Source organism: Stenella coeruleoalba, assembly GCF_951394435.1.
Source record: "Stenella coeruleoalba genome assembly, chromosome: 1".
NCBI classification, from domain to species: domain Eukaryota; kingdom Metazoa; phylum Chordata; class Mammalia; order Artiodactyla; family Delphinidae; genus Stenella; species Stenella coeruleoalba.
Window position 1 is genome coordinate 163754712 of NC_137169.1, and position 12899 is coordinate 163767610.

At 49.5% G+C, this 12899-nt stretch overlaps 1 protein-coding gene across 1 annotated transcript in view; it reads right to left on the reverse strand.

The window, feature by feature from the left end:
• PLXNA2 (plexin A2) overlaps positions 1 to 12899 on the reverse strand; it is a 216648-nt gene that overhangs the window by 58672 nt on the left and 145077 nt on the right. The window contains exons 9-11 of the mRNA XM_079937942.1: positions 10788 to 10902; positions 2026 to 2226; positions 298 to 394 (exon numbers count right to left, since the gene is read on the reverse strand). Coding sequence (XP_079794068.1) covers positions 298 to 394; positions 2026 to 2226; positions 10788 to 10902 — 413 coding nt within the window. The remainder of the gene's footprint in view (positions 1 to 297; positions 395 to 2025; positions 2227 to 10787; positions 10903 to 12899) is intronic.

Below are 12899 nucleotides of genomic sequence, written 5' to 3' on the forward strand. Positions count from 1 at the left end.
TGATCCTTCCAGCCCCAGTTTTTCCCAGGGTCACGGAAAGATCAAAACTCTACCTGGGGGCTTCCCTGGTGGCGCAGTGGCTGAGAGTCCGCCTGCCGATGCAGGGGACGCGGGTTCGTGCCCCGGTCCGGGAAGATCCCATGTGCCGCGGAGCGACTGGGCCCGTGAGCCATGGCCACTGAGCCTGCGCGTTCGGAGCCTGTGCTCCGCAACGGGAGAGGCCACAACAGTGAGAGGCCCGCATACCGCAAAAACAAAAACAAAAACAAAAAACTCTACCTGGAAGTAGCTGCTTACCTTTCAGGTCCTGAGGGTTGTCAATGATGAAATTGCCGTTCCACACCACGGCAAAGTCCACGGCCAGGTTGCTCATGTCCATCCCGTCGTACTGGTACTGTGGGGAGAGGGGCAGAGGTACACGCTCGTGAGGCTTTCTATCACGGGGGGGCGGGGAAGCTGCTGCTATCTCAGGGGACCAGGAAAGAAACCAGGGGCTCTGGTTCCCTCTGGGCTGAGAGAGAACCAGAGGGAGAAACAGGAACCCCGTGCACCGTTCACATTAACCATATGGTGTCTTCCCCCCGACTGCTGGTCACTAATGCCAACAGGATCCAGCTTAAACCCCTTAGTTGGCATTCAATACCCCCTATAATCCCATCCAAGCTTAGTTCTCCAACCTTCTCTTCCACTTCTCCTCCAGAATCTTTGAAGTACCTGTCTCCAAGCACACCCACCCAAGCCCCTCTCTGTATGTGTTCAGTTCACGTCTCCTAAGAATTCTTCCCTCCCCCGACAGCCTCCACCCTTCACCACCTTTACTCTCCTAGTCTAGCTCAGACTCACCTTCCCCAGGTGTCTTCTCTGCCATTCCTCCCAGCCCTCCCCAACCTCTCCGTCCCCTGGTGTTTCTGTCTTTAACCAGGCACTTCCTGGGAGCTGCTTTGCATCTTTTCACATGGAAGTCTAGTCTCTTTAGAAAGTCCACATGCCGCTCTGTAAATCCCAGAGCCCTGAGCACAGCATGTGTGTAACACACAGCGGTGCCTCGGTTGGTTGGCCAGGCCCTGTGGTGGCCCTTTCTTTCTGCACCTGAGCTTTACTTTGGTCAACAGTTCACTAGGGAAAGTGCCCAGAGCTTTCTGGGCACAGATCTGATCAGCTCTGCCATTTAAGGCCCCCAAGCTGTAGCTGGGAGTGGACTTTCTCCCATGCTGATCCCACCGAGGACTCTCAAGCCCTCAGACACATCAGAAACAGCCCCACTGGTGGCCCAGCCCCTGAGCCTCTGTGGGAATCCCCTCTGTGGGGACTGCCCAGCCCGGCCACTTAGCTCCCAGGGCCCGTCACTCCGGCCCTTCCTGCCACCTTCCTCCCTTTGTTGTGCTCCATTGCTTTCTCATCTCCCACCCTCCCTGGGTGCTTGGCGGCCTTCTACCGATTTGACAGCTCCCTGATAAGAGGCCCAGATTCTCTTTATCTCTCCCGGGCGAATTACCTTCCCTCAGCACCTCTGTCACCTTTGTCACATCCCCCCCATCTCCCAGCTGACCCCCCAGGGAGACAGGGAGTTAGCAGATGAAAAGATCTTCTCTGGGCTAGTAGTATAATTAAACACCTCGTGCTTTCTGTCTGGCATTCGGGATTGGTTTAACCCTTGCTGCTCTTGGAGTTCACGGCTTCCTCCTCCTCCCTTCCCCCCTCCCCTCATGCCACTCTACTTCCACTTGCACTGATCTCTTCTGCAGCTCTCCTCCCGCGTGGTGCCCTGCCCTCCAGCGGATCCACTCCCTGAATGCGGACAGGGTTTGGGGTCAAGTTGACTGGCGTTGGCTGAAGTTTCACCAAAGGCCAAGAAGTATTCTTTCAACTCAGAAAGGGCACAAAGCTATCAGCTTATGCCAGGAGACTCCTTTGTCCCTGGAGACGTGGGTCAGCCTGTGGACCCGGAGGGTTCTGGAAGCCGGGGCAGGTCAGGCTGAGGCCGTGGCTCAGGTGTGAGAGAAAGCCCTGCCCTGGTGCTCTTACCGAGCTGTTCTGGCACTGGACGCTGGAGCTGTTGAAGCGCAGGGCGGGGACCCGGTGGACGGCTCCCTGTATGTTGAGGACGCACTCATAGCCTCGCTGGCCGGACTGAGGCTGGGGCAGGTTTCGAGCCTTGAGGGTGATTGGTTTTACTTCCCCGACGGGTATCAGGATCTCCTCCGTGGGCACCAGCTGGGGACAGTCCTGGGGAACAAGCAGAGAGCCTCCGTCTGGTCTGTCCTGGCTCATACCTCCCTGCTCCCCAAGCCCAGGCGGTGGACAGGCCTTCCATGCCAGGCCATAGCCTCTTGCATCCAGGCGGGCTGCCCACAAGGATGTACCTCATTTAAGGGGCACATGGAGTCAGCAGGGAATATGAAATCTATCTCTTAGCTCCCGGGCCTCGATATCATCATCCCCGTCCCACAAGTTGTCCTGCATCTGCTGTGTGTGTTACAATTTAGGAATTAATTTTCAAGCCCCACGTGGCAGATTGTGGATTTTATCTCCTGAGACACAGGATAAAAGATGCTCCACGCGTCCCTGTCCCCAGCCTGGACCCCCCACCTCTGGGTTTCATCTGCCCCCCAGCTCCTCTTGCACTGTCCGTGCCCAAGGTGATCTGTTATCGGCAGCCTCAGCTTCCCAGCGCCGACTGAGTGGCCTTTCCAGGAGGTGGCTCAAGCCCTCCCAGCAACGCTCTAAACACTCGCTCTGGCTTTTTATCTCACTTCATTACCAAGCCTTGCATGAAGACCATATCGCTTTGGGAAACAAAACAGAAAAAATAAAGTCTGGTGTGGAGGCGTTGTGGGAAGGACCATGAGAGAGGGAGGAAGTGAGGAGGAGAGTGGTGCTCCTTAGTTCTTCTTCTAGAGGCTGCTTCTCCACCAGAGGTCAAATGACCACCTCTTGACAGTTCCACCCCCTGCCCATATTCTCCCTCTCCAGGAAGACATTGCCCAGTGGCCTCTGGCAATGAGAACACACAGCCTCCTCCATGTGCAATCATTTCCCGTCTCTGGGGATCAACTGGGCAACGTCTTGAAGGCACCCCTTTCCCTGTGCCCTTCCCCTCCGTGGTGGTGGCGGTTCTCAGAGGGAGCCTTTGGGAAGGTGTGTGTGGGGGGGGGTGTTGGTACGTTGCTACCCTGCAGAGGGCGCTACTGGCATTTACTGCCGGGTGTGGGGCAGGATGCTGAACTTCCTCAAGGTGTGGGACAGTCTGGAACAATAAATGGTCCCTCTCTCAATGCCAGAGGCATCCCTGGTAAGAAGCCTTTGGTGCCACAGGAAGGTGAAACAATGGACTGCCTTAGCCGTGGGCTTCTCGCTCAGTGTGGGCTTAGGCAGGGGCCGCAGGAGCAAGCCCTTCCCTTCATGATTCGGCCCCTGCCTCCTTCTTACCCTGTGATTCTTGGGCATCGTGGTCCAGCCATACCACGGAGGAATTTAAGGTTAGTCCTGAGGGACCATCTCTCTCACTTATCAACCTCTGATCCTTTGAAGATGCTTTTCTCTCCACCAGAAACACTCCCCTTCCACCCCCCGAATCTTCCTCCTGGCCCCTGACTCAGCCCTCTTTAGCTGATTACCTCTTTATTTTTTTCCTTTGCGCGGGCCTCTCACTGTTGGGGCCCCTCCCATTGCGGAGCACAGGCTCCGGACGCGCAGGCTCAGCGGCCATGGCTCACGGGCCCAGCCGCTCCGCGGCATGTGGGATCTTCCCGGATCGGGGCACGAACCCGCGTCCCCTGCATCGGCAGGTGGACTCCCAACCACTGCGCTACCAGGGAAGCCCTGATTACCTCTTAATTAGCCTTCAAACTCAACGCTGCAGCTCCTTCTTTGTAAAGCCATCCCTGACCCTTTCCCTGCACTGGCCCTCAGGATGGGTTACGGATACTCTCCCCGATCGCATTTAGCCCTCAGAATTGCAGTTTCTCATTGACTTGTCTTCCTTATTGGTCTGTGAGCCTTGAGGATTAGGCTGCGTCTTTTTTGCCTCCGTATCCCCAGGCTTTATCCAAATTCCTGACATGTAGTTGTTGCTCGTGGGAGGGTAAATGGAAAATAAGAAAATAAAGCAACAGACAAAACGATCTCAAACTTTCTATTTGGCTCCAACTTCCTAGATTTTTTAGAGATGAGGTAAAGTCCTGCCTTCTGAACATCTAGAGACTCGAGCAGGAGTTTGATTCCCGAAGCTGGGCTTGGAAATGGTCATTGTTTCTGGAGTCACAGGATTACTAAATTGGAACATCTATATCTATTAAGGAATCCTGAGGATTGATGAAAAGCTGGGTCCAGGAGAAATTTCCCACAGAAACCTACTCCCACAGAAACCTATCTAGGAGGGTCAGGCGGAACCTCACGGGTCACAGTGCCATCCCTCAGTGACTGCATGTGAGGATATCAAGCAGGCGAGTTTTCCACAGGAGACAGGAGCATAAGGCAACCCCAGAACAGATGGGTCCCTGTTTAGAAATCAGTCACTCAAGCTGCCAACTCATAAACTTGCTCTTTACTGCACTTTTACTTTCAATCCCCACGGGCACTCTTGACAGTCTTTCATATATTTATAGCCAAGGAAAAAAAAAAATGAACACCACTTTAGGGAAACCCAGGCTTCCCTTTGAAAAGGAGATACTATTTCCTGTTAGTGGCTAAAAAACTCCCATTGAGTCTAAAAAATTAGAATTTAAATTTAGACTAGAAATAAGGCTGAGGTATAATGAGGGTGTGTCTGTGTGTGTAGGTGCATGTGTGTGTGTATACCTGTAAGAGAGAGAGGGAGAGAATAGATATTCAGAATCAGAACTAGTTGATAGGGATCTGGGGATTAACGGGAAAAGTTTTGGCAGGAGCCTGCGGGACGGCGGTGGTGGCGCGGAGGGCAGCCAGGACAGCGTTGCGTGGTGTTTTGGGGTATGCACGTGGTACTCACGCAGTGGCTTCTGTTCACCGACAGATGAGGACAGATGCACCAAGGAGGGGACACAGGTTCGAGCCCTGGTCCGGGAAGATGCCACATGCCGCAGAGCAACAAAACCTGTGTGCCACGGCTGCTGGGCTTGTGCTCTAGAGCCCGAGAGCCACAACTACTGAGCCCGCACGCCTAGAGCCCATGCTCTGCAACAAGAGAAGCCACTGCAGTGAGAAGCCCGCACACTGCAATGAAGAGTAGCCCCCGCTCGCCGCAACTAGAGAAAGCCTGCGCGCAGCAACGAAGACCCAATGCAGCCAAAAATAAATAAATAAAATAAACAAATTTGTTTAAAAAAACTATTAAGAAAAAAATTGTTAAGGACCTCAAGAACTTTTGTTTACTGTATTAGAAATTAAAACTGAGGCAGTTTTAAAAATTAAAAAAAAAAAGAACTAGTTGATATATTGTAAAGGGTGACCAGTTGTTTTTTCATCTCTAATGAGTTCAGAGAACAAATTCAAATTTCATGAGCGGAGTCTTAAAGATGTACTTTTGGGAGTACAGTGTCTTAGGTTAGTAAACAAGATTGCAGAATCCTTTTAACTATGACATAAAATATATATATGCATGTGTATATACACGAACACACAAATACACACTCCCCACACACCCTCGTCCTTTGGGTTGTGCTGTCTGGTCCAGCCTGGAAGTTGGAGAATCATAAGGAGACTTTATGAGTACTTTTATGAGTTTTTTAAAGAGATTCTACAATTTTAGAAAAAACTCCCATGGTCAGACTTTCAGACTTTTTGGGACTAAATTGAAGGATGATGACTAGGGGCTTTCCAAACGCCTAAACAGGCTTCCAAGATTGCCCCAGGAGAAAAGAATGCCTTAGGCTTTGCTTGTTTTTTGTCTGTTTCTCTCAGGCCAGATGGAATAGCATCCTTCCTTCCCTTCTTTAGGGCAAAGGGAAGACATGGCTGGTGCCCAGGTACACTCTCTTCTCCCTAGGAAATACAGGGATATACAGACTCTTTGGGTTGTGAGATTGTTTTGGTGAATATCTTGAGGGAGCAGCGAGTCTTAGGTGGAATGGCAGTGGTGAGGGCTGAAGGCAGGTGCAGGAGAGGCGGCAGCCTGAACATTGCCAAGCTGTTGAACTTCGATACCTCTGGGGCTTTAGGAAGGTGATGGGTTTCATTAGCTACAATAAGGCCACTTCCAAGCTGTTTGCTTCTGTGAGTACACACCCATGCATGCACACAGTTCCTGTCCTAAGAACAAGAGAATAATCATGGTAGGCTTCTTCTGCAGCATGTGAAGACTGTTGTGAGCACTGTTAGAATCTCCATTGCTTCTGCAGACCCGCCCAGTCTCCTGAATGACCTCGGTAGGTCATTTTACTCTGCCTTCTGCCTCTAGGCTAACTGGTGGCAGGATGGCCCTCCTTGGCAGCAATCTGAGTTTCTATCGAGATGAGCAGATGTCCTGTTGGGGAACATCCCAGGGGAGGGGTGAGCTGCGGAGGAGGAGACACGACCGGAGGGAGGGCAGGACCCTGGCACAGCAGCCCTGCGTACGGACCTTTGGGCCGCATGAGCCACCCTGTTTAGCTGTGCTTCTCCAGCTTTGAGCGCTGGGGACCCTTCAGCCCTCAGAAACGACTTCTCCCATGTGGAAATGACATTATCTTCACCAGCTGGACTTCAAAGAGACAGAGCAGCCAGCATCCTGGGAAGCTAATCGGATTTATTTGGTTCTATCTTTCCTCTGGGACAGGGCGTAAAGAAGATATGTGTATCTACATCTCACAAGGCCTGGTTTAGCCATGGAGGGAGATGAGCTTCTAAAGCTGAAAGCCATACATACTCCTGCACACACCCACTTGCAAACACCATGTCACAGCTTGATCCGGTCCAGGGAGGCCCAGATTTCTGGGACCCCATCAGAGATCTGCTGTGCTCTGAGTGGGGGAAAGGTTTGGCTCGTTACCTTAAAAGAGCTCAAGAGACGGTTCAATTGAAATTCAGCTTCCTCATCTATCAAATGGGGCCTGTGGTACCTGACAACCCTAGACTGCAGGCAAGAGGGACATGAAGGTCTGTTGTAAGTGGTGATAAACTGGGTTAACCATGTTAACATGACTACTGCATACTTCTCGCATGTGTACGTGAACACAGGGTCGGAGGACTTCAACATCCTTGGAACCAGCTTGGGAACATTGAATCATGACTTCTGCATTTATGTGAGGATCATAGGAAAATGGTTTAAACGTATCAACTTATTCATCTATAATAGAATCCTCTTCATAGAGTAGTTAAAATTAAATGAGATAAAAATGTGCATGTATAATGTTGTATATATAATAAGCACTCAAAAAATGTTAACTACTAATACTTTTATTTTTAATTGCATTCACTCTAGCACAGTGGTTCTTGGTTATCGGGACTAAGTGTGGGATTGGTCCATCAGCCCTCTGGAAAGAAGTAGGCAGATTCATCTCATGTCCTGGTTGCCTTTGTATCTGGAAGTAGCACTACTGACCTGTATTCCATGGGCAATTTCTGCATCTGTGGGGATGGATTTGTGAGGGTCCCTCATGACCAACGGTGCAGGGCTAGGTTGAGGTTAGACCCACAAGTGTGGCTGCGACCGTGGAAATAGACAAGCGGACCAGTTGTGATTTTCTGGAGAAAGCATCCTGTACTCTGCCTTTTTGGATGCCTGAGTTCTCTGTAGCCTTGGGCAAAACCCCCAAGTTTTAGCATCTTGGTTACTACATCTGTCAAATATGAATTATGTGAAACTGAAGGTCTGTTGTGAGAATCAACTGAGATGCCATATGTCAGTGGTTCTCAATCTTCAGCCTAATCTGGGATGAGACCCGAGAATTTGAATTTCTAACAAGTTCCCAAGCGATGCTGATGCCACTGGTCCCCCCATCCCCCACCCTCCTGTCACATGTGAGAGAAATGCAAATGTGTGATACATTAATGTTACTATACACATCAATGGAGCTAATCAGTTATACATTGCTTCTAGGAAGAAGACAGATGTAAAATTTTGATTCAAAGTTGGGGGGCCCTTACTGGAAGTGGAAAAGAGATATTCTAGGAGCCCCAGAGAGGCACCTAAGGGATTTCCAGTCCCCAGAAGAACCTGAGGACATAGGCAGGACTCTTAACTGAGTAAGGGGAACCTCACTCGAGCCGGCCATGTGCACTTTTGCTGTTCCCCACATTTTCAGGAACGGGGTTCCCCCCCAAAGCAGAGCTTTGGACAGGACAGAGTGGGGTCTGGGAGCTGTTTGCTGAGAAAGGACACGGGAGTGGCTGTGGCCCTGGCAACCTCCTCGGAAGTTGCGCCCTATTTCCTTTCCTGAGTAAACTCAGGAGCCCCAGAGCACCCTCGCCCACACCCAGTCTCTGGGGCCCTGCTGGCTAGTGCACGTCAGCAGGGCGAGGGGGAGGTGACGGAGACAAAGGCATCTCTCTCACCTCAAGGAACAGACATTAAGGGAGGAAATGAAAAAGGAGATGGGAAGCCTCTGGTTTTCCCCGCAGGGCTCTTTCAGTATTAATTTAATCCTGACTTGGGATGGCAACAGCTCCTCCCAGGCCCAGTTCTCTGGAATTCTTGAGTCACCCGTGGCTGAGAGGCAGCTGTGTTCCAGTGACTTCTAAAGGGTGAGAGGGAGGCGGCGTGATTTCAATTAGCCTCTGGGCCTCAGCCCTTCGGCCTCCACACGGGGGAGAGTTACTGGTCTCGCTCGGGCTGACACCTCTCCTGCCCTCACTCCAGCTGCCCGTTGGGCCCTGTCAGGCTTGGCTTCGGGTTTCTCTTGGCCCAGGGGAGCCCGGCAGCCAGATGGAAGTGAAGCAGCTGCTCCTTCTAGTCTGGACCTGCGCGTCACCCTCTCCCTCTGCACTCTGTGATCCTCCTCGATTTATTTTATTAACAAACTTCGGAGGTTCGAAGTGGCCACTGAGAAGGTCAGTTTCTGAGACTGTTTACCATGACCTTTCACTGCCCACCCTTCATCTCTGCACAGCCCTGCCCTGGCCTCCTTGCCTCCCTAGGCCAATCTTCTATTGACACCCAAGCTGGGGGTCCTCTCCCACCATACCCTCTCCCATCATACCCTCGGCTCATGCATGGGTCCTTTCCTCTGGGTAAGAAGATTGGCCTGAAAGCAGTCTCATCCTCTTGCAGAATCCCAGGGCTGGGGTTAATTTCCGGTGTCCACTAAGACCAGGCTGGCACTTCCTGGTCAGCTACATCAAAGCATACAGACTGGCCAGAGGAAAAGCCTTCCTTGAAAGGTTTTCAGGGCACTAGGTAACTGGTTCCATCCTGCTGAGGCATCTGTGGTTGGGTCTGCCTTAAATACCGCCTGTGGGCACCATCTGTGTGTCTCTCATTCAAGACAGGCAAACTCCATTTTTTTCTGGCTGAATGTAACACATATTGTTTCAGGAGCTCAAAAGAATTCATGGTCACGTGTGTGTGTGTGTGTGTGCGTGTGCGTGTGTGTGTGTCTGGGAAACCTTTCAAGGTCTACTTTCTTCTTAAATTAAAAATTTTTAAAAATGTAGCTTTACTGAGGTATAATTGACAAATAAAATTATAAGGTATTTAAATTGTACATCATGCTGACATGTATATCAAGGCTTACCTTCTCGTGTTTATGCATGGAAGCAACCAGTACTTCTACCCAGATTAGGAGACAGAAAAGACTCTATTTCTTGAAATCTTAGACAAGTAGCTCCAAGGAACACTTCCTATTAATGGCATTTGGGTAAAGTGGTCATTGGTTCCTCTGTGCTTTCATGCATGCCTGCTACAGACTTTCACTGAAAAAGGCACTGAGGATTTAAAGATAATATGTAATCCTTGCCTTTAAGGAGCCTGTAGCCTAGTGCAAGAGGGAGACATATAAAGGCCGTAGCAGTATTTGCAAATGCTACACTGTCACTTATTTACATTTGCAGATTTTCTAAAAGGTGGAACGAGAGGTGAATGTATATTTATACATATGTGCATTTGTGGGAATACATAAGGTCTCTATCGTTGTTCAAACTCACCTACTGGTCACTCTGGGGCATGAAAAACATTAGACACTGACCCAGCAGGCTCCGTTGTCCTAAGGCCTGCTATGAATTTGTAAGAAAGTCAACCTCAAGGAAATATCATTGGGTGCGATATTCATTGGAAAGAGAAGAAATCTGATATTGTACTGTGTTGATGACAAAAGTGGGTCTGGCCTTAGGGATGGCACTTTGACTACACAAGAAAATGGGACTTTTAGCAAGGCCTGGTTCTTTTCACCAGCTGACTGCCTCTCTCTTCTGCAAGGCCACCCACACAGTCATACACCAGAGTCAAAGAATCACTGAATTTTAGACTAGGAAGGGAGGTTGGCATGAAAGAGTGGCTAAGAGTGAATGCTCTATTGAACTAGACGATGTCTGCAGCCAAGCAAAGGGCTTAGACTCAGAGAACAAACGCCATTCACTACACTCTTCTAGACCATGGGGCCTGTTCGGTTAGATATATTTCCTCTAAACTTTCAGTCTCAACCCTCAGGTCCCCTCAAGCTTTTGAAAGCACACAGTCTTAGGAGTCTAGCAAATACGGTACACTTCTCCTTCTCTGGGGTATTTGCTGCCACTTTTTTTAGCTCTATTATACCAGGGCTTTCTAACATCTCTGGGAGGAAGACCAACATGGACCAGGGCAAGGAGATGGCCACGCCGTTGGACGGACCATCTGAAAAAGGAGGACCACTCAGATTCACTGGGGCTGCTGTTGCGCCAGGGTGAGCTATGCTTACCTCTGAAATGTTGATCCGGCCCTCCTGGAAGGAGCAGGTGGTGGGGTCATGAGTACAGAGGTTTCGGTATTTGCACCAATGGCAGCGGAAGGCGCTGTTGACACAAGACAGGCACCTGCAAGGATAGAGACAGTAAGAGGCAAAGAGAAGGCAGCAGACGGGGAAGGTAAGGGTGCCTGGTAGCCCATGTGTCATGATGGAAGTCTGTTATCCTAGTCTCACTCTCAGAAGGGTAGGTTGGTGGGGCATCCCCAGCCCTGAGAATGGTGGCTTATCCCTCTAAGATGTTCACGGGACCAGAAAATTGAGAGAAAAATGTGTTCCGAGCAGGAATCATGTAACTTAGAAACCGGTGGTGTGCTAGAGCTGGTCTGTATCAGCTCAGGACAGCCAATTATTCATATTTTCAGGAATTTTACAAGCGGTTGGCATCATGATAGCAGCTGGAAATTAGCCATGGAGGGAGTATTTATGCCATAGAAATTGGAAAATGCCATATAATACGCTTTCCCCCTGATTTCTGGTGGTTAAACATTTGGCAGCATACCACCACTTATAAGACAGAATCGCCGGGGTGGGATGAATTGGGAGATTGAGGTTGACATATATACACTAATATGTATAAAACAGATAACTAACAAGAACCTGCTGTATAAAAATAAATTAAAAATAAATAAATAAAGACAGAATCGCCCAAAGAGCGCAGGGATAGAAATTGGGCAGATCTGGTTGCAGTTTTGCCTCTGCCACTGCCACTGAGGTCACCCTGAGTAAGCACTTTACCTTCTGACTCGGAATTTCTTCATCTGTCTGTACTAAGACTTTCCCGTCCACTCCATGGGGTGTTTCGTGTCTAATGAGATAATGTATAGGACGTGATTTGGAAAAGTATTAACAATGCTAAATGTATTATTTTTAAGTGCTTAAATCACCTGTTATTTCAAGCTCTGAAATCACATTGGAGTGTTAATGATTGGTTCATACCACCTGTGTTTCTGAGTTTTGGGGGAGTAAACCATATTAAATGATACCTTTATCCCACTCTCCAGGTAGCCAGGCATAGATAGCAACAGGCTATGTGTGTGGCTTCTGCCTTTCTCCCCAGGGTGAGTGAGCACTTCTTTCTCTCTGGTTTCCCCTGGAGGCTGTCTGTATTATCTAGGTTCTCTGTGTGTGATCAGACCACTGTCAGGCAAACAGGTTTTGCAGGTAGGGTTGTTCTTCCTGCTTCTTGCCAGATCCTCTAGTCTAGCCTCTCACAACTAGACCAACCTGGAAGGGACACGGCCAGGTCTGCAATCTGGCGCCACCTGGTGGGAGCTCTGATGACATTTGGGCGGATGGGGCTTGATCCAGGGGTCACTGGCTAATACTCCACAGTGGATTGGGTGCGTTAGCCCATCTACACTTCTTCTCCATGCCAAATATTTTTATCCCCTTCTAGATATGCCCCTAGTTATTTTGTTCCTGAACCTAGCCCAGATGGATTGCTTCTTGCTAACATCTTATGATTCAGCAAGTAAATCATGAAAATGGACCAAGGATGATGAGATCAGGGTTTTAGAACAGGTTCTTCCATTGGCTAATTTTGTGACCTTCGTTGCAGCACTTATACCCTATGGGCCTCAGTGTACCATAGTAAAAGAAAAGAATTGAACTTGACTCTGTGATTTTTAACTGTGAATGCCAGGAGTAAAGAAGGGTAAGATAGTGTTTTGCAATAAAATGGAATCTTTAGTGTCAAGGATACCTGCTTTGTTTTTCTGCTAACACTTGTTGCCTGTGACAGCAACTCCATTGCCATGGCAATATGGTTGAAAGTGGTGACATCACACTGAGTTGCCATGGAGATGTGGATGCTCTCACAAACAATGTATTCCTTCACTGCTGTGTTGTGGGAAGTTCACTTTCCAAGATGCTTGCATTTCCCAACAAAATGGGATTGGAATGCAGTGGGTAAGGGGCAATTTTGTTCATTTCAGCTTCAGCCACATACTGCCCTGCCTTGCTTCCTCCCAGGCCATTTTTACCACTTGTTCTGTCTTTCTCAGCACATCTATTGATTTGGCCAAATGGGGCTCAGGTACGTCTCTTCCCTTAGCTACTGTGGAG